Source organism: Oryzias latipes, chromosome 3 (genome assembly GCF_053564925.1).
Source record: "Oryzias latipes strain Hd-rR chromosome 3, Olatipes_Hd-rR_3.1".
Classification (NCBI taxonomy): domain Eukaryota; kingdom Metazoa; phylum Chordata; class Actinopteri; order Beloniformes; family Adrianichthyidae; genus Oryzias; species Oryzias latipes.
In genome coordinates, this window is record NC_136239.1 from 28,592,062 (window position 1) to 28,613,377 (window position 21,316).

Consider the following 21,316-nt stretch of genomic DNA (forward strand, 5'->3'; position numbering starts at 1 on the left):
TTTGTAGATTAACTAAGATAAAGTGAGATACACCAAACGTAAAATGCATGTGTGACTACCGTCATTCATCAATAGGTAAAGTCAATGAAAGGTCAAGAAGTGAAAAGAAAATGCCATAAAACATTTATGCATTTACTAAAGTCTAAATGTATTCATTTAAATAAATGAAGAGAAAGGACGTAATGAAGAAAAAACAATACTTTTGTAAATATTATGGAATTAAAATGATCCTTCTAACCTTTAAACAAAGTTTTTTTTTTTTTATTATTCATGTAATTTAAAAGTTCCTTTTTTGTATGTGTAATCACATTTATGAAATATGCAGATCAGGGCTCTGGTTTTATCTTTTTTTTTCAAGAACTTAAAAACAACATTTTTGATCTTACAAGCTAAAGATCTTGAGCCTGAGACCAGGGGCCTCATTTATAAAACTTTGCGTAGGATTTGCGTCAGAAGTGGCGTACGGATAAAACATAGGACGTGCGTACGCACAGAAATATTCGGATTTATAAAACCGTGCGCACGCACATCCTACGCAGCTTTCCCTTAATAAATCACAACCAATTCTAAATGCAGCGCAGCTTTTGCGGCTGTATGACACGCCCATAGTTGCCCATAAATAGTCCGTGAAACGCCCACAAATGAATATTCATTGATTGCTAAATCATGGCAAACACCGAGAGGAAATCAAAAAAACGTAACTTCACTCAATGTGAAGTAGAAGTTATCGTTGGCGAGGTGGAAAAGAGGAGAAAAGTGTTGTTTGGAGCACAGTGTGGGCATTACTAATGCCTAAAAGCCACGTGAGTGGCAGACGGTGGCAGACGCCTTAAATGCTGTAGCCTCACAACCTCGGACCGTGGCCGAAATAAAAAGAGAAATGGTCGGACATCAAAGTCGAGGCAAAAAAACCTCTGGCGCTGCATCGCCAGAGTGTTTTTGCCACGGGATTGGGGGGGGGGGCGACGACGACGACACCGGAGCTGACCCCTCTTGATGAGAGACTAGCGGCAAGAATTGGGGAATCCCTTAGTCGAGTGGTGACTGAGGCGGAGGGGGACACGACGCGCCAGATGCACCAGGTGACACACCCCCAAAAGCCCGCAGAGGTCCAACAGGACGGCTCGACGAAGTCGGAACCGGCTCATAAGCCACTCATCCTCGTTTGCCAGCAAGTTTTCTTGCTGTCTAAAGATGCGTTCACTCCGAATTCTTCCATTTGCCACATCTTCTAAGAGCGCAAGATCAGCCATTGTGCGTCATTACGCATTGTGATGGGGCATTTTATTTCCATCCATTTAATTACATCTGACAAGCTACAGATGTCGGTAATAATCGACGTGGAAATGGGAAATTGATCTGCGCAAATGTAATTTCTTGTTTCTTGTTGCTTTCTGAATGGTTGAGACAATCCCCAGATCAGGGGCCTCATTTATAAAACTTTGCGTAGGATTTGCGTCAGAAATGGCGTACGGATGAAACATAGGACGTGCGTACGCAAAGAAATATTCGGATTTATAAAACCGTGCGCACGCACATCCTACGCAGCTTTCCCTTAATAAATCACAACCGATACTAAATGCAGCGCAGCTTTTTGCGGCTTTATGACACGCCCATATTTGTCCATAAATAGTCAGTGAAACGCCCATAAATGAATAATCATTGATTGCGGAACCATGGCAAACACCGAGAGGAAATCAAAAAAACGTAACTTCACTCAATGTGAGGTAGAAGTTATCGTTGGCGAGGTGGAAAAGAGGAGAAAAGTGTTGTTTGGAGGGCAAAGTGTGGGCATACTAATGCCAAAAAGGCACGTGAGCGGCAAACGGTGGCAGACGCCGTAAATGCTGCAGCCTCACAACCATTCGAGGTTGTCAGCGCTCCATCGGGGGGGGGGGGACACCGGAGCGCCAGATGCATGCGCCGGGGGACCAGGCAGAGCGCCAGATGCACCGGGTGACACGCGTGGTTCCTCCGAGTGCTCCTCTGTAACGCCGGGCCCAAAAGCCCGCAGAGGTCCAAGAGGACGGCTCGAGGAAGTCGGAACCGGCTCATAAGCCACTCGTCCTCATTTGCCAGCACGTCTTCTTGCTGTCTAAAGATGCGTTCACTCCGAATTCTTCCATTTGCCACATCTTCTAAGAGCGCAAGATCAACCTTTGTGCGTCATTACGCATTGTGATGGGGCATTTTATTTCCCTCCATTTAATTACATCTGACAAGCTACAGATGTCGGTAATAATCGACGTGGAAATGGGAAATTGTTCAGCACAAATGTAATTTCTTGTTGCTTTCTGAATGGTTGAAACATACGCCATACATTGTTTTATCAAAAATAAAACAAACCAAAGGCATATGCATGGATACCATAGCTTATGAAGAAATTGTTTAATATGAAAACAACTTTCCCCAGTGAACAATTAGTACGTCCGTCCGTCCGTCCGCACGCCCGCACCTATCCGCTCCGCCAGACGGACACATTAACGAGAATATCAGTTTTGTACATTATTTCGTTCTGTTAACTATATTATTTATGAGGATGAATTGCACAACATGCCAATATTGCAGAACATATTTCACTTTTCTTTTTCCAAATAAGTGTTCATTTGAATTTCTGTTGTAATTTTCGTTTTTTTGTTTTGTTTGTTTCACTGCTGATCAATCAAACGGGTGTTCGTGTAGGCTGTTAATTGTAAGACTTGCTTTGTGAAGTCTTCATGTTATTTCTGAGAGGCAGTATTGTCATTTTCACTTTCACGTGTTTCTTCCATCTGCCGACGGTGTCGCCGTTTCTCATTTCACCCGTTTTTGTGCGTACGCCTGGGTCAGAGCTTGCGTGAAGGACCGCACATTTTCCCGTCAAGTTTGCTTTTTATAAATCTCAACTATTGCGTAGAGAGTGGCGTACGCCTTCTTTTGTGCGTACGCAACGTTTATAAATGAGGCCCCAGAACATTTATTTTTTTGATTAAGTCCACTCCCTCATTCCTCTCTGAGGATTTACAACATGGTTCCAATCAATACATGTGGAGAAGTACCACCGCCAATAGTACATCTAAAAAAGGAACACAAAGCTAATGGACTCTTTATTCTATTTAGAGAAAAAAGATGGAAGAGGAAGATGATGGGATATTTATTTCAGATTAGAGAGATGGAGAGACAGGTCAATAATAACTCAACTCTCTTAGTGCTTGCACACTTTGCTCACCATTTAATATCCTGTCAGCGTTCTCATTTCTCCCTTTCCCTTCTCCATTCTGCTGCCTCTGTGTCCCTACAGTTTCATGACACATCCAGAATAGACCTTCCTTCATCATTCTGAGAAAAATTGTATTACTTAAAACTGCTGCCCACCCACTCTTATTCCTTCAGTCTTTGCCTCATCTCCTTCCCTTCAACTCACTTTCCCCCATTTCCTCTCAGCAAATAAGGTGAATCGCAGGCTTTGCCTATTTTCTCTCCACTTTCCTCTCAAGTCATGCTGCGGTGAATACAGATGTGAGCTGAGGAGAAGCACAACTGAAAGAAAATGTATTTTCCAAACACAATGGATATGGTACCTATTTAGTTTGAGATATGTTTGTGTAAAAGAAAACGCTGTGCATGTACAGTGAGGATATTCCATCATAGTAAATTCCATTTAATATATCATTTATGGAATACATTATACTGTATCATAGAATATGTGATCATAGCATAAAACAAACCCTTAAACCACATGTGTCAAATGTGGCCCGCCATGTCATTGTATGTGGCCCGCAAGAGCATAAACGTTTTTAATTTTTTATAAATAGAAAATAAAAATTGGTTTGTATTTATTCACATTTAGGGGGAATCAGAATTGAAACATATATACAATCCAACTTAAACACTGTCCATATAACCTAACCTGACAGAATCAAAAAGTTATAAGAAATAAATAATGTTATTTAACATTAAGGAGTAGTTACATTTATTTTTCATTACATGTTACCATGTCATTCAGTTACATGTATAATTTATATCTGGCCCTTTGAGGAAAACCACTATGCTGATGTGGCCCTCTGTGAAAATGAGTTTGACACCCCTGCCTTAAACAAATTCCTAAGAATTTTTTTAAGAGATGTCTGGTGACATGGTTAAAACGGATCCTCTCATTCTTCTCCATCACACGCTACGCTCAGCTAAGTCTTCGAGCCAATTTAGGAAAGGAATTTAGCCAAATGGTATTATCCAACCAAGCCTTGAAGAAGTCTGTTCAATAGTGCCTCATGGCGATGCTTCATTGCTATTGGCTGTAAAATCAATAATAGACTAAGACCTGAATCTAATTGGTTCCCAAAGACTGCAGAGGCACACATTTGATTTAACATGTGACTTGAAAGTTCAACCATTGGACACAGTCAATATTGTGGATGAGAATTATGTTTGATCATGCAATGAAGTGGCACCAACCTCCACATTGCTCCAACAGTGAATATATCTATATGTGTATTTATATGGATATAATGATATACAGTGACTACAGGTAGCGTGTAATTATGAACATGATGCAAAAGGCAAGAGAAGTTGTGTTGTGCACTTTTGTACACTACATTGTTGCCTATTCATAAAAAAGGTCTGTTACAAACCAATTATTTAAATAAGCTCTTTGTCCAATGGTTTATCTTGGTAAAAAGCAGGGTTTCTATTTAGAAATAATCAAACATGGACTTTTACATGTGTGTGCAGGTGTGTTTGTTGGTAATGCGCAGTGGTTGATGCTCAAAGCATTAATATTTCAGTGATGAGGTGGAACGAAGTGGCTGCTTTACTGAATTGCAATAACAGACTCACTCATCCATTTAAATACAAATACACTCTGGTGGACATAAAGACACACGAACGCCTGTGCACGCAAACACACACAGCCTGAGAGGAATCATAGCTACTATTAAAAATTGATTAGCTGTCATAGTGTCATCCCCCCTCCCCCCAAGGTCAAGACGCAACTCGTGATTGTGCAGGTTTGCAGGTTTCTGAGATAAAAGACAGAAAAAGAGCTCCTGCAGTTATTTACTGTCAGTCAAACGTGGAGAAGAACAGTTAAGGTGGAGATGAATAAGAATGAAGGAAAGATAAGACGTATGCATCCTCTAGATGAGAGAGATTACTTGCAGAGGGAAAAGGAGATGACAGGAAGCTAACAGAGGGCTCCTCCTCTTGGACTGCGTATTATTGCTCTTCAGTAGAGATGTGAATCAGACACGAAAATCCAAACAAACTGACAACTTAAAGAAGAATGTGTAGGCCTAAGCCCTAAGGTCGGGCAGGGCTAAAAGAAAAGCTGGAAGCTAAGATTGCAGATACCTCTACACATCACCTGATAAAATGATAGGTGGTCTAGATCACATTTGAAATTGTAAATCTGTGTAGTGACTCTCTTTCTCAGTTCGTCTGCAGTCCATGGGTTTTCTTGTGAAAGGACAGCTTTGTTTCCTGTAAGTTTTAACCACTTTAGTTTAATTTAAAAGTAATAACACCATTGCTTTTGGAGTCCCTTGCTGCATATCTGTGTATCTCCAAAGAAGCTTCCTAAGCGGTAATACATCGTTGTTTAATTTTCTACACTGATTCACATCTCCTCCCCTGCAGTCTGAGGTTTGAATAGAAGACTCCCAGCTGGCTGATTTGATTAAAGTGAGACGGAGTTTATTGACAATATGTAGAGAAGAGCTGCGGTTAGAAGTAATGGAGGGCCTTTTCAGATACAAACACCACTGTGACAGAAGCAAAGATGGATTCAGCATTGTGAGCGGGCTGAGCTCTCCCGCTCCTCCTCTGGCAGCACACACATGCAAGCAAGCACAATAGCTGCATTTCTGACCTATACAGGTTGATTTCCTCCTTAAATGTAATGTCTCAATCTGTTTCTACCATATTAACATCAGGGAAAACATTAACCCCCATCACATTCACAGGCAATGCCTGTGTATCCAGCAGGATGTATTATGCACACTTTCACAGGGGGCTTTGAGGCTTCCTTGACAGATTTCCTTCCACATGGTAATCCTATGAATTTGAGGATGCAAGCAATCGTGTGTGTGTGTGTGTGTGTGTGTGTCAGCGTGTTGGTGTGTGTGTGTGTGTGTGTGGGTGTGTGTGTGTGTGTGTGTCAGCGTGTTTAGGTGTGTGTGTGTGCATGCAAATTCCACCTAAGAAGGCAACAGACCACCACCGTAGGTGGTATTTTTACTGTGGATATGTCTCCACAATGTATGACGCAAGTTGAGGTCAGTTTCACAACAGAAGGATGTTCCACATGTAAAAGTGTTCATTTAAAGTCTCACTCCGATCATCTTTTGATCTATTTTAAAATAGTTCCCAGTGGTCTTTCAATTATGATTATGCAGTATTAAGCCAAAATAAAAAAAAACTGTCATTTTCTGGGTACATATTTTCTGCAGAGTGGAAGGGGTGAGTTAGAAATTTACCTCTGAGTTGAGGGCAGATCTGTTGGCATGAAGTAAGCACGCCCCCATTTGCCATCATCCATCTGTTAAACACTCTCCCGCTAACTTACAGCCCTAACCCAACAGTACTGGTGCAACAAAAATGGCAAACAACTATCCAGCTGCACGGTTTTGAGCCAGATGCCAACTCAGATGAGGAAACAAAGACATAAAAGGATCTATTTGTCTGAAAGTAGATGCATCAGAATGGAGCGGTGCAGTGAGGTTGTGGCTTGCCGTTGCAGGTTCTGCGTCACAGCTACAAACTTTCTCAAATGACATTTTTTCATCTGCTCTTGATTCACAACAATTTGACAAAAGAAATACTCAGAAATGCAATTTTTCCTTAAATTTTCATTACATATGTCCTCCATCATGGGACAAATGCCATAAGAACATGTTAGAAATAACAAAACACAATTTTCATTGGAGTGGGTCTTAAAAGGTGAAGCTCCACTGGATGTATTTGTGAGACGTAACCCAATAAACCAGGAGACTGTAAGGTTGCTGTGACCACTGAACCTGGGGCAAAACAGCAAACATAAGTGTGGCCAAAACAATGTCAACAGTTTTTGTTGTCAACTGTACCTTAGAGGTATTTTCCATTGTTTTTCTGCACATTTTTACTGTGGAATCATGTCTGGTCATTCTACTGTTCTAGTTTCTTTACTGGAGAAAATGGCAGCAAGAATAAAAACGTGTGGAGACAGATTGCAGGAAAGGAGGAGAAATGCAGTGTACTTGTCTTATGATGTGTTTCACAATAATATGGAGCTTCTCTGTATGCGAGTAAATACAAGCTTGAATCTGTCTCCATGACAACTGAAAGGACATCTGTCATCTCCATATGGAAATGCCGAGACAGACACTCAAAGAAGGGACAAAGTGATAGAAACATGAAAGAAACATGTGATGCATGATATTATTGCATGTAAACAAAGATTAAATAGGAAAACCTTTGAACAAGATAAAGTTTCAGGCTGTGTGTACATATACATTTAAAGGCAGAAATGGTTTTCAGAAGAAAATAAATGTTTTTCAGGTTATGTGAATGTAAAAATGTGTTTAAAAAATATTAAACAATGTTGTGGGAACAAAATAATAAAGTCTAATGTTGCAGAAATGCTATTTTTTTTGGGTTGCACATTAATATTGTTCAATATAATTGATCCTGACGTGGTATCGACTAAAGTTCTATACATTTACAAAAATGTGAGATTGACTTTATAATAGAGATGTTTTCTAAATCATGTTTACATTTAGTGAACACTTTAATCCCAAGTAATTTACACGTTTTTTTTCAATTGAGGGCAATGTGGGGTTTGATATCTTGCCTAAAGACTCAATGGCTATTAAGTCTGGGATTTAAACCTCCGGCCAATTACTTGTAAATCACTAGCTTAACCTACTGAACCACAGCCTCTCTAGATTAATATATTACGATGGGTGTTTTAGGCATTTGGAGCTTCTATAATATCAATATTGATGATGGCGGTGATTTTGTTATTGTCATAATCATCCCAACACATGTTATTCTGAATGCTATTGGAATGACCTTTTAAACGTTTATTATTTACTGTTGAATTCATCTAGGATTAATTTCACAACAAAAGGTTTTACTACATTTCATTACAAATGAGCTAAATCCATAAAAAAATAGCTTCCTGTCTGGTCTGGTATTCAGGGTGATTTAGCTGTCTCATTCATGATGATTGAATGCAAGAGTGACCATGTAGCCAAATACTTGTATAATGGGACACATAACATGATATGTAGAATACACTCGTGCACATGCATGAGGGCACAATTCTGTGTGTGTGGCAGTACACTTGCTAGGAATCTGTCTTCTTTCTCCATCGTACCTATTTTTTCCTAGCATTTAGGACACCCACCCACACAGTCAGTCAGCGAGTCTGTCACTCAATTGGAGGGGGAGGGGACAATAAAAACTAATTACATGGACGATCAATATTGCACACACTTGAGAGGAAGGTGTGATCAGGCCGTGCTGCTTCCCCAATGCACACCAGTGTGTGTGCTTCAGCAGCCGCCAGCAACATTGACAGATGACTTTTGTCAGCCTGAGATGTGTTACCGTGGTTACCATTAAGTTACATTTTGGCTTGGTACAGCAGGGGAGACAGGCATCCCAACACACACAAGCCAATGGACCTGCTTAGATAAACTGGTGAAGGTCATGATATATTACAGCAGCTTGATATTTCAGCACATTCCAGCACTCTGAGGTATTTACTGATGTTCATCCTAAAGACCAAATCACTTTAAACAGTGGCACCAAAATGAATGTTACATGAGGAAAGGTGGCTCTTATGTTTTTGTCAAAATGAACAAGACACACAAACATGTGTATAATGCCCCCTAGAATAAATTCCCTGCCAGCTATGAACCTTAGATTGAAAAAATAAAAGAACTCTAGGTTTTTCAGACAACACAGTTTTACTACTAAAATAAATACTGAGTGTTTTTAAATAGAATCCCTAGTGTAGATCAGAACCCTGTTTCCATTCCACAAACATGAAGTTTGTTCTTCCAAATGAAAACATTCCACTTACCAACATTTCAGAGACATTGCATTATGTATTTCCATGGTTCGGTAACTGATTGTGCTCTAAAAATGAAATGCTCGACCTTTCTGTCCGGTATACTCTCTATTGATCAAGTTTTTATAGTCCTCCAAATAGTCAGAAATATGTTTGACACATTTAAGCTGAGAGATCTGCTTCTTTAAACCAAAATTTTATGAAAAAAGTTCAAAATACATCAATTCAGAGTAAACCTATTTCTTTAATAGACTTTGTCAGAGTAACAGACATCGTGCTACCATCTGGTAAAGTTTCAATAAAAAGGTAAAACTGTCTGCAAACCTCATGGTCAGTACACACCAAAGACCAATCAGCTTTCAATCTTTTAAATCTGTTCTGGAACCTTTGAGCATTTTCTTCTTTCAAAAAAGGTTTTGTTTAGTGGGTTTCTTTGTACATCCGGCATAAACTGTTCCTTTGTTTTGTACCCACAATGCTGAGTAATGTTGCGTTGAAAAGGCTCAAAGGCTGGAGAAAGTTTCAGCTTGTGCCTTTCAAAGATGTTTGCTACTTTTACAATTCTTCAGCGTCCTTAAAAAATTTGCTCTAAATATTGTGAGATTTTTGGTTAAACAGTGACGTTTAAATCCACAAGTATTTTTGCTTGTTGGTGAAACACTCTAACTACACTGATAAAAGGTTTTTCCTTAAAAAAAAGTCACAGAACCATGTGTTCTGTGACTTTGTACTATTACTTATGTTACCCAAAGGCAAAAACTTAAGTTATAAAGTCACAGTAGTATCTACCAGTTGAAAAATTTGATTAGGGTTAGTGTAATATCCACTCCCTATTTCTTGCAAATGTGGTGTTTAAATGATAACATCATCTAATTAAATTCAGTTTAAGCCTAAATTTTTTATTGTGAACACTCATTGCTTTACATGATCTCCATGGCATTTTTTGTTTGTTTGTTTGAATTATGCCAGACAGAAACAAAACTGCATTTTCTTTACTGTACACATTACTAGACTACATACATTGTGTGTTGGAGTAAAAAGTTTTCCATCATGTTTGTTTTTTCTGATTAAAACGATATTGAATGAATGCAAATTGTGTTATGTTGGTGTTTTTAACAGGTTGGTGTAGCATGTTTTGCATGATGGAGGACATATACAAAGACAATTAAGATTAAAACTGCATTTCTGATGTATTTTTAATGCAAAACATTGTGAATCAGGAGCAGACAAAAAATGCCACTGGAAAAGCTCATTGCCTAAAATCTATAATCGGCAGGCTGCAAGCGCCCTGCTCCACTCCATTCCACTTGCAATCAAATAGATCCATGAACATCTTTGTTTTCCTCATCCGAGCTGGATCAAAACTGCGCGGCTGGATATTTCTGATAATGCTTTCCATTTTGTTTCATCGTTTTTACACCATTTACACCATTTTGTTAATATTAGATTGGAGTTTTTAAAGGTTTGTAAGTTGGTGGGAGAGTGTAAACAAGGGGCTAATGAGAAATGAAGGCAGGCTTACTCTACGTCAACAGTCCTGCCCACAACTCCAAGGCGGATTTCTAATGAACTCCTGCCACTCTGCAGAAACCATGTCCTTTTTTTAAATTTTCTGGTAAAAATGGTAAAATCTTAACTAAAAACCCACTGGGAACGCTATGACAATGGATCAAAAGATTTCAAAGTTTTGACTGGACCTTTCCTATTTTTTTTAATGCATAAATGTTGCCCAAAAAAAGTTAGTGTTACCTTTCCAAGTCCAGGTGTGTCCTTGATTTTGTTGGCCGCTCGCAGAAGGCATGGTGGAGCTGGGGGAGGGGCCAGCAGCAAAGCAGAGCTGAAATTTGTGGGGAACAGCGGAGGGTCACATGGTGGGGGAGATGCTGTCACTGGAGCTATGACTGCAGCCGTCTTCTGCTTCTTCTTTTTTGATGCTAAGCTCAATTTCTGAGCAGCTCTGAGGGGAAAGAGGCAAAAGAAAAACTAAATAGGAGAGTAATTACCAAAATAAAACTATTGCTTCTAACGTGTTTATGTAGTATCCATGGGTCTATATTCTCCTCCTATTTTCTGTGTTGATTCTAACTTGAGTTTTTCTCCTATTTGATATATTTACTCCCTTTAACCTGTATTTTGTTTTTTTTTTATAAAAACGTTATTATGGTAAAGAGACAAATTATATAAAGATCTTTTCTTCAAACCATTTCTTAAACCTCAAAATTCACGTGGCAAATGTTAACGCACACTCCTTTCTCCTTTCTAACGGGTAACCATAAGTCAGCAAGACATTTCCAACAATAAAACATCCCCGGCAATTATTTATTATGTCACATTGCTGTGTCATTGCTTCTGTCACGGTCTGTGTAAGGGTGGTTCATACTACTGTGTAGAAAAACATAGAGAAAGATTTAGTAAGAGCTCAAAGTGTGAGGAGATTTTCTAATGATTTTCTGTGTCGCTGTGTGTCTTCTACAGGATTTGAGAAGTCACCACTTGAACTAATTAAATTGCTGGTAGCTATAAAGTAAAAATAAAGCACCCTTAGCCAAGTCCTCACAGAGTTGTTTTTGTTACTGCTCTGATGAAATTGGATATTTTTGAGATTATTCTTAAAAACTAAAATGAAATCAGAGAAACAGGACCCATGCTCTGTGTGGAGGAGCCATATTCTCACACCATTGCCTTTCAATTAACAGTTGCAGAAATGAGAGTGAGACATTGAAAAAATAAAAAGACAGCAGTTGGAAAAGGGCTGTAAGACAGACAGACACAGGTTCAGTGACCCATGGAATGATGAAGCATTTCGCCATTTGAATGGCTCTCCCTGGAGACCTGTGTGTGTGACTTTTTCTGCTTTTGACCAAGTATTGCTGCACAATAACAGGAACAATCCTGCATGAGCAGACCATTAACTAGCTTTTCACTGTCTGCAAGATAACGTATGTACACAAAATAGGATCTGATGCTTAAAAAGGTATTTTTGTTTTATTGAAGCAGCACTCAAGCAAGATTATTGTCAAATGTTTACAAGGTTCAAGAAATACAAGGTGTTTTAAAAATAATACTCTATGGGTTTGTTTTATTCTTATACACAGTAGTTCTTATTACACTATTAAATGTAGTTTAAATAGTTTATAATGCCACTAAGAAAAAAGATTCTAATAACTGGCGCAGTGCTGCTGATGGTTGCAGGTTAAGCCATGACAATGATGGATTCTTGTGAGGTTACTTTGCTGCTGGGGATTCTAGCTTTATAACATTCACAATTTTTCCTTTTTCCCAGAAGATGCTAACCACTGCTCTATTCTTACATTCACTTATGCTTTTTAGAGTATGGCTTTTGCGCTGGAAACCTTTTAAACCATTTGATTGTTAGAAAAATATGTTGTTTGCTATAAGAAGCAATAATGTTTGTGATTCCTTTGTTGACATGTAGCATTACAATCCTGTTGTAATGCCTGCACCCCTGACCAATTCAGCTAAATCAGCAGCAATAATATGAAGCACAATTTTCACACACAATTCCTAAAAAAGAAATTTAAGATCAATTGGAACTTGGTTAAGTGGATTTATTCCATTTTGACCCTAAAATGAACCATTCTTGCATTTATCAATAAGCTCTATGTATGAGCTACACTCTTAATGTATCGTTGTCCTTAATGGTTTATTTTATCTCTTAGTCTCACCCATAACTATCCTCTCACTGAAGTATAGAACTGAGAGGTTAATGACTGCCTTTGTTCATATAGCTATCAGATTGTATATCTCCTCAGTCACTCCCCGTCTGCTGCACAAGGGCTAACCTGAACAGTTTTGTTTTTTTCTTATTTGACTGTATTTTAATTTTACAATTTTATCAATGTATTTAGCTTTTGTTGTTGTTAGCTGCTTGAATGTCCCTGCTTGGGATCAACGAAGTTTCATCAGTATCGTATTCCACTAGTCTTTGTTTCATCCTTCCTCCGTCCTTCTGTGTTTTTAATTGTTATTCTGTCTGCTTTTCCATCTTCCACACACCCAGCTCACCATCCATCCAGCCTTCCTTAGATATATCGATCCTTCAGTAAGAACTGTCTCTCCTCCCATCCACCACTTCAATTGTCTTCCTCTTGTTAAAAAGTGTCACAGGTCACAAAAAAAACACCTGGTAACAAGATGCTTTCTTCCTCTCACACAATCACAAACACTTCTGAGTGAAATGCACACACGGCTGATTTATGGCTGATTCCTTTGGACAGGGTTGTTGGTTCAGTATTTAATTACTTTCTGTTTAGTGGACCATCAGTAGGGAGGGACAGTGAGTGATGGTTAGATGTTGGTGTGAATTGTTTACGCTTTAGTGAGCTGGTCCTAGCATGGACAGCTGACTGGCTTTAATGACATTATCTATTGACACATACATGAAGTCAACTAATGGCAGACATCTCAAATCTGATCAATGTGTGTTGATAAACATTGGTTTCCTTTATATTGATGTAAAAAATTGACTTGATAGCAATTAAGTGCATTTCAGTATTATTGAGTCTGAATAGTTAAAAATATGTTTAAAAGTTGTCTTATAGTCCCACTCCAATCATCTTTTGATCTATTTTAAAAATGTTCACAGTGGTCTTTAATAATAATTATAGCACTTTTGGCCAAGATCAAAAAATATGTTGTTTTCTAGGTCGTAGTTTCGGCAGAGCAGCAGTAGTTCATTAGAAATTTGCCTCTGAGTTGTGGGCAAAGCTGGCGTGGAGTAAACCTGCCCCCATTTCCTATCATTCTTCTTTTTACACTCTCCTGCTAGCTTGCAGCCCATTACAACCGCAAATTTAGTATTACCGGTGCAACAAAAATGGCAAGCAATATCAGAGCTATCCAGATGTACAGTTTTGAGCCAGATGCCAGCTCAGACGTACATAGATCTACAGTATTTGTCTGCAAGTGGTTGCTTTGGAATGGAATGGAGCAGGGAGCTTGTGGCCTGCCCAGCATAGCACCTACGTCACAAATACGATCTTTTTCCAATAGCATTTTTTTAGCTGCTCCTGATTCACAGTGATTTGAATAAAGAAATACTCAGAAAGGCAATGTTAAGCTTATATGTCCTCTATTAGAAAAATGCCACAAGAACTGTTAAAAACATCATTTTCATTGGAGCGGGTCTTTGAATTAATTATAAATTAAACTAATGTTATGTCCCATCGTAATATGCATGAGCACATAAACATGTACTCAAGCTTTGATCAGGCAATTAAAATGCTACGTTTCCTGCAACCGTTCCACTGCTGAATCATCAATCCACTGTTAGGATGGGTGGCTGATTAGAAAAAAAAAGGTATCACTATAAAAATGAAGGCAGCACAAAGTAAGCGAGCAGCAATGGAGTAGCCATGCCCCCACTTTCACTGCCCACCTCCATTCAAAATAACTCCTTTCCAAATCACTGATTCACTCAAGACCCTCTCATTTACTCAGCTACCTTCAACACCACACATGCTCTCACACAGCCAGTCAAAACCCCAAAGATTCAATCCTTGGAGCATGTTGTTAAAAAAATTCCTTCACTGATAGAAATTCCCTCCCCCCTCAAGGGAGCAAGAGAATGCACACATGACGGCAAGTCTCTACACTGTGGTCCCCAGTGGGCCACTGCAGCACAGGGATGATGCAGTGCTGCTCTGCTAGTGTGACACATTCCCTAGAAAGATTGGTACTAATGAAAGATATTATTCAGATCTGCATTAGGGGAGGTAAAGGAAAGGTCAGGATGGAAATGGAAAGATTGTTGTAGAGAAAAAGGTGAGAGAACAATAGGTGATGTGTGGAAGAAAAGAGCAAAAGAGAAAGCAATTACTGTGAATGAAAATAGGGGGGCAGCATGGAGGGTGACGTGAGAACGAGACAAGGGATCGAAAGAGGAAAATAAGGAGGATGGGATGAAGACAAAGATTAGGTGAGAGGGCAAATGGTGGACTCAGGGATTTTGTTGTTTGCAAACCCTGAGTGAAAGGAAGACAGTGATGAGAATGTCTGCATGCAGCCCACGTTTGATAGAGAAGACCTGTAGGCAGCCAGGAATAGGATTTACCTGCCCTGCATAGCTGCTTCAACTAACCACAGACACAGACTGTGAAAGAGTATAAGCTTTCTCTGCCAATTAAACAGACTCATACAAAGTCAGACTGCTTGTGTATTTTAAAGTATTGAACAGCTAGAGCTGCAGACATCTTTTCTACTTCTACGCTTCCTCTCCTCTATTCTTGATCATAATTCATCATTTAGTTCTCCATGCCTCTGTTTGGTACAGTGCGGTTCATGTATTGTCCCTCTTTTCCTCTCCCCTCCTGGGGAGTGGGAGTGCTTCCAGACTCCAGTTGGCCCATCCGTGCTCCAGTTCCTGACCGTTTACCTCGCCTTTGCTCCCGCTCCTACACCTGGCTGTGGTTCCTGTCTCCGGCTCGACTCGCGCCTTTGACTGTCCCCACAACCACGGCTGGTTGAAGCTCGTCTGCTGGACTTTTATATATGTAGTTGTAGATTTAGATAAGTTAATTCTACTCTAAGAGTTCTGGTAAATCGCCTGTCCGTCCTGGGGGAGGATCCCTCCTTCATGTGGGCACCCCTGAGGTTTCTTCGTTTTTTCCGGAATCCGTTTTTTTTAGGAGTTTTTCCTTACCGCGAAGGGGGGTCTAAGGGCAGGGATGCCAGTATAGCATAGTCAGTTTGTTAGTTCATTTTAGTATTTTCCTATTGAACTCTTTGTATTCGTGATCCTTTTAAGTTCATGTTTTACTTCGAAGCCCATCGAGTTGACTGTTGTGATTTTGGGCTATAAAAATAAAATTGAATTGAATTGAATTGAATGCTCACTCTTACATAACATGTGTGCACACAAAGAGCTGGAAGCAGACTGTGGCACAAAGGATGCAAACACCTTTAAACTAAATAGATTCCCTCATTTATGAAATTCACTCTCATAAATTGACCAAAAGCACATGTGTGTATGTTTTTAATGTGTGTTTTAGATACCAGTACAGAAGGCTCAGTATGTGTTTTAGAATAAAGCTTTGTACACACCTAGCATGTGACGCGCGTTCAAGAACATGCTAAATGCACTTTATTTTTATTTTTCTACTGTTTACTAGCACATGTTCGCCCCCTACCGCTGGAAGAGGCTTGGTGCAAATCTCAAGAATCTTGCTTCAGGCTTTTTCTTTCACAGCTCTATTCTGATATATGAAAGACTTGGTGTCATTTATTCCGTCCAGGCACAAACCACAATTATAAATTTGTCCTCCATGATTATTTTTCTAATGATTGGAATTGAACAGGACACCATCCAAACGTTGCTACCAGATCCAAGTCCCTGACTGGTCAAAGTTAAACCTGGTTTAACTTTCAACACATGTTCAATGGCCATGCATTTTGTAGGAACAGTTTTACTAAGACTTTTCATTGAAAGTGGTTGCTTGAACACCCGTTGGGGGGACATTTGAAAGACAAACAACCTAATGTCTGCACCAGTGATGCCCACTTCTACTCACTGATAGATTACAGACATGGTGCATTATCTTCTGCTCAAGGGAAGAGGTTTAAAAATGATTATTTTAAAAGCCAAAGGATAATTTAAGATTTGATTTAAAGCAGCTCATTAGAACCAGCATCTCAGCAATTTTTCATCCACTGGGGCACACAAACACAGAGGTGTAATCCATGAATAATGTACTCATTTATTTGGAATTTGTCACGATTTGTCATCAATTATGTAGCCATATAACCAGTTTCTTATTGATGTTGCTGATCAGTTAATGTAGAATGCATTAAACTAGAAGGAAAATCTATAAACAAAACAGTGAGATATGGATAAGTGATGACTTCGCCATTATTATCTCACTTAAAATGCTAGTTTACGATTTCAAGTTTGGGATTGACTTGGAAATATCAACATTATTAGTGCAATTAACAGGATGATTGACTCAAAATTCTTGTTGTGACTGCCAGAAACTTGTGTTTTGACTGGACTTCAACCCCTTTACATCAGTCAGAGGTAAGTCAAAATTCTCTTACCTGGCAAAGAAGGAGGCAGCAGCTGAGGTGGCAGAGGGTGCTGGGATAGTTGCGACTGGAGTGTTTGATGGGGAGTTAGTGCGCGATGATGAATTTGTGTGTGCAGGAGAGTGGGTGTTGAAGCGGTTCATGGGAGCTTCAGTCAGTCCTTCTCTTGAGCCTTCTGAGGTAATCTGTTGAAGGTGAACAGAGAAAACCACGAATCTTTAAAAAAGTAAGGTGCAAAAAATTACAGCTCCATCCATCTGCCCAAAAAAATCATAAACTCAACAATGATAAAATGAAAATTAACAGTTAAAAAAGTGCATACATTTTAGTTTTGTTGTTGTGAAGTTTGACTTTTTCGCATGAGAGTCCTTAAAAAAATGGCTTTCCTTTAAACCAGCCTCCCATGATCAGTTGAGAAACTACAACATTCGGTACTTTTGTCTCCTTCAAATTCAGAAACAGAATGTGGACTCAGCATTAACAACAGAGTAAAAAACTTTTTTCTTTTTAAATCAAAAAGAGACAAAAATTAAAGATGGCTAATCCTGTGCCTAAGTGTAAAACATATCAAATTTTATGCTCTAGCACCTTTCTGTTCATCCCATGTTGAGAGTCAGTACAGCAGTAAAACCAGCTGATGTTCAATTTTATGCACGTACTGTATTCAGACAAGTTTAACGAGTGTTCTTCAATCTGCTGTAATTTATGGCCAGAATCTTTCAACATTAATGCAGAGATGATATTGGTCATGATGAACCCAGAGAGCAGAGAACTCCACACGTCCTTCACGTAATAAAGAAACTGACAGCTGAAGGTCAGGCGTACTTTCTGCGCTCTTTACAGATGTAACAAAGATTGATACATGATTCTTATCCCATAATGACAGAGGAATGAATCATTTATATGAGCTGAAATACAGGTAACATTCAGGGCTGAAGCAGATTACTGAGAGCACCTCAAATTTTCAGATGCTTAAAGTTATTTTTAGACAGTCAACTGCATAAATAGCCTTCTTATATCTTTTAAAAATAGTTTTCTCAAATATAAATTTTCATTAGGAAACATTTTTTTCATGAAAGGATTCTGTGTGATGCTAAGTTCTTTGTTTCAGAACCTGCTGGTATAAAAGAATTACACTAAAGTCTCTTAAAGTAAAAAGTCAGTAATTCAAAGACTGAATTTATCTGGCGCCTTGGAGAGAGCCATAATGGAATAATGTAGGGGTGGTATATTACCATAAAATGACTTGGAATATGATTTTCTTCCATCATTTTAGATCAAAGCTCATTTTGTACCAAGCAAAAGGATGCAATGCAACATCAATATCCTGTTCCAATAAATGCAAACTCTTATGCAATTATATGACTGTTGGCATGTATGGAATGAGGCAGTAGCACTGTCACAGAGACAAAACAAGCCTTTCTGTTTTAGCACACCCAAAAACCTGTGCATGTATACACACACACTGAGCAAAATTGTGCCTTTGTAATGTATGCTCTTTCAGCCCCCAGCAGAGCAGCTTGCAGTTAAGTGTGAGCCTGTCTGTTCAACAAGCTACACATGGATTTCTGATTATAGCTCTTCATGTTGTATCTACTGCCAGAGAGCAGAATACCTCAGTTATAACCACATGCTCTGATAGCAGACAATATCCTTCATGAGGATTAACATACTCCTGGTTTGTTCTGTATTTCTGTGAATGTCTATGTACCAGTATGTCTGCACTTCCCTGCAGCCTCACACATAGGTGTGTAAATCACCTCTGGTCCATGCATATTTACTACTGATGGCTCTGGGGTCCGAGCAGGCCGTCTAGTGCCTTGATAAATTACCTACTGTAAATGAGATGCCTCTATAGTTTATACACCACACTCCTTTGTGCATTCACACCCTGTTCGCGTTCTCAAACCCGGTTTACTTCCTCTGCATTATTAAAGGAACAGTGATGGAATAATGAAACTGCAAAGCTAGAGAAAATTCTGTGCCTTTTTACCATGTCGCTCATAAAACCTGACAAATAAAAAAAGTACTTGAGTTGCATGTAAGTAGTGGCTCTACAAAAGTTGATCATGCCTTTTGTTTGTCGATTTAAATGCGTGGATGAGTGCAGGATATTTACATGTATGTTCAAATGGGTAAAGGCAATTAAAAAAAATTAACAAAAGAAGGAAATCCATGAGAAGATTTCACAATGTTTGCAAATGCATCTTCAAGCTAGTTCTAATAAAAGGTGGACCTGCAGAAATAGAGCTGACGCAATTCTCTGAGTAAGGTCGATGACTGAAACCAGGCAGAGTTTTTTAGTAAAAGTATAATTAATCAGAGTAGTGCCTCGGGCCAAATTCAGAAATATCAGGAAGGAGGAATAACAAGTTGGCAATGGCAGTGTTAACAATGATGGTGCAGTGGTGTATGTTCCTCTTAGGCCTCTGGGTTTTCCCTGGGGACTCTGCTTTTCCTTCTGCCGTCCAGAAACATACTCATTAGTATTCGTTTTTACCAACCAAACCTGCAAAAACTTAAAGCAGCAAAAGGCTCCCTGTTCTGTCCCCTCCTGTCATACGTGGCTGCGAAACTACAACTGGATTTAAGGAAATGGCACATGGCAGCCACTGACAGCTACAATAATAAACAATATATGCTTTGATAAGAGGAAATAATCTGCAGTGAGATAATAAGTATTTTTACATTACTGTATTTATTACAGTTAACTAAACACATTAAGCAACATTTAAACTGAGCCAGCTCATTGTAAGTTGCGTTGTTTTATAGAATCTACTGCAGTTGGACTGTTTGATGTTCTTGGGTCCAAACACTTATGTTTCAATTTCAAGCAGAAGGAAATTGTTTAAACTGTTCTTTAAGTACAGTAACTGAGCTTCACACATTAGGAACTCGATGTTGCATTCATGTATAAAGCTCATTCAGAGCTGTCCAAGTCAAAAGTTTGTCTCTTTAACTGGATCCTGGTGTTAGGTTGGATCCAACAAAGCCAAATGTAGTTAGGAAAAAAAGTCATATACACAAAAAACAATCAATGGTCAATTGGTGGTTTTTGGTGAACAAAGGCCCTTAAAGACCCACTCCAATGAAAACTGTGTTTTTGGTGTTTTAAGATGTTCCTGTGGCATTATTCTGATGATGGAGGACATATATTAAGAAAATTAGGCTCAAAATTGCATTGCTGAGTTTTTCTTTATTCAAATTATTATTTACCAGGAGCAGGTGGAAAAATACCATTTGAAAAAGAGTTTATTTGTGACGTAGAATATACAAGTTCCCTTCTCCACACTGCAAAAGGGAGAGGAAGAGGGCGTAGTTGCTTCACGCCAACAGTCCCTTCCACAACTCAGAGACGAATTTCAAACGAACTACTGCCACTCTGCAGAAACTATGTCCTACAAAACCTAGAAGATTTTTTTAGTTCCTTTTCTTGGTTCAAATTGGCATGATCATAATTAAAAAACACTTGGCGGACTTTAAAAATAGATAAAAGAGGATCAGAGTATGTCTTCAATTTACTCTTCGTGGTGTTTTTAAATTTACAATAATGTGAGCACAAAACATTGCTTTTCCTGTCTTGAAAACCTGTTTCCCTCCACGTAACCTCTACATTTTTTTAGCCTCCCTCATAGCCTTGCTTAAATTTAAACCAATGAGGATTGCATTATGCATAGCATCATTCTATATAGAGCTTTGCAGCCAGCAGCTGCCTAAAGTTCCTTCATCTCGGTGGCTTAGTGGGAGAGTGTCTGCTCTGGATCACTTCCATGGTCAGGTCATACTAAAGAGTCCAAAAATAGGGCACAATGCCTCCCTGCTTGGCACTCAGCATCAAGAGTTGAACTGTGGGGTTAAATCACCAAATGGTTCTTGAGTGTGGCCGTGACTGCTGCTCACCATCCCTCAGGGGATGAGTGACATACAGAAGACAAAGTTTGCACACTCAGCTATGTGAGAGCTCGAGGCACATTCAAGATTGCATGTTTTTAAATCAAATATCTGTGTATGTTATTATTATCACATTTGCATGTGGTTGCACTGAGGTAACTAAACTGAAAATACTGTGTAATTAAGGATCCTGAGAGCAAGGTTATTTATTTTTGTCCTCTGTTGAAGCATTAGGTTTTGGGGTGCATCTTTTGAGCTGCTCTAAAAAAAATTGATGTTCTTCATAGGGGGTGTTCTGGTCTTTTCAATAATATCTCAGTTGTTTGGGTTGGAAATGTCATCACACTGAGACAA

At 39.1% G+C, this 21,316-nt stretch overlaps 1 protein-coding gene across 1 annotated transcript in view; it reads right to left on the bottom strand.

Annotated features, from left to right (window-relative positions):
* The window catches only part of kif26ba (kinesin family member 26Ba), a 97,901-nt gene that overhangs the window by 34,607 nt on the left and 41,978 nt on the right, over positions 1 to 21,316 (bottom strand). The window contains exons 4-5 of the mRNA XM_011492476.4: positions 17,084 to 17,256; positions 10,781 to 10,988 (exon numbers count right to left, since the gene is read on the bottom strand). Of these exons, the coding sequence (XP_011490778.1) occupies positions 10,781 to 10,988; positions 17,084 to 17,256 (381 nt within the window). The remainder of the gene's footprint in view (positions 1 to 10,780; positions 10,989 to 17,083; positions 17,257 to 21,316) is intronic.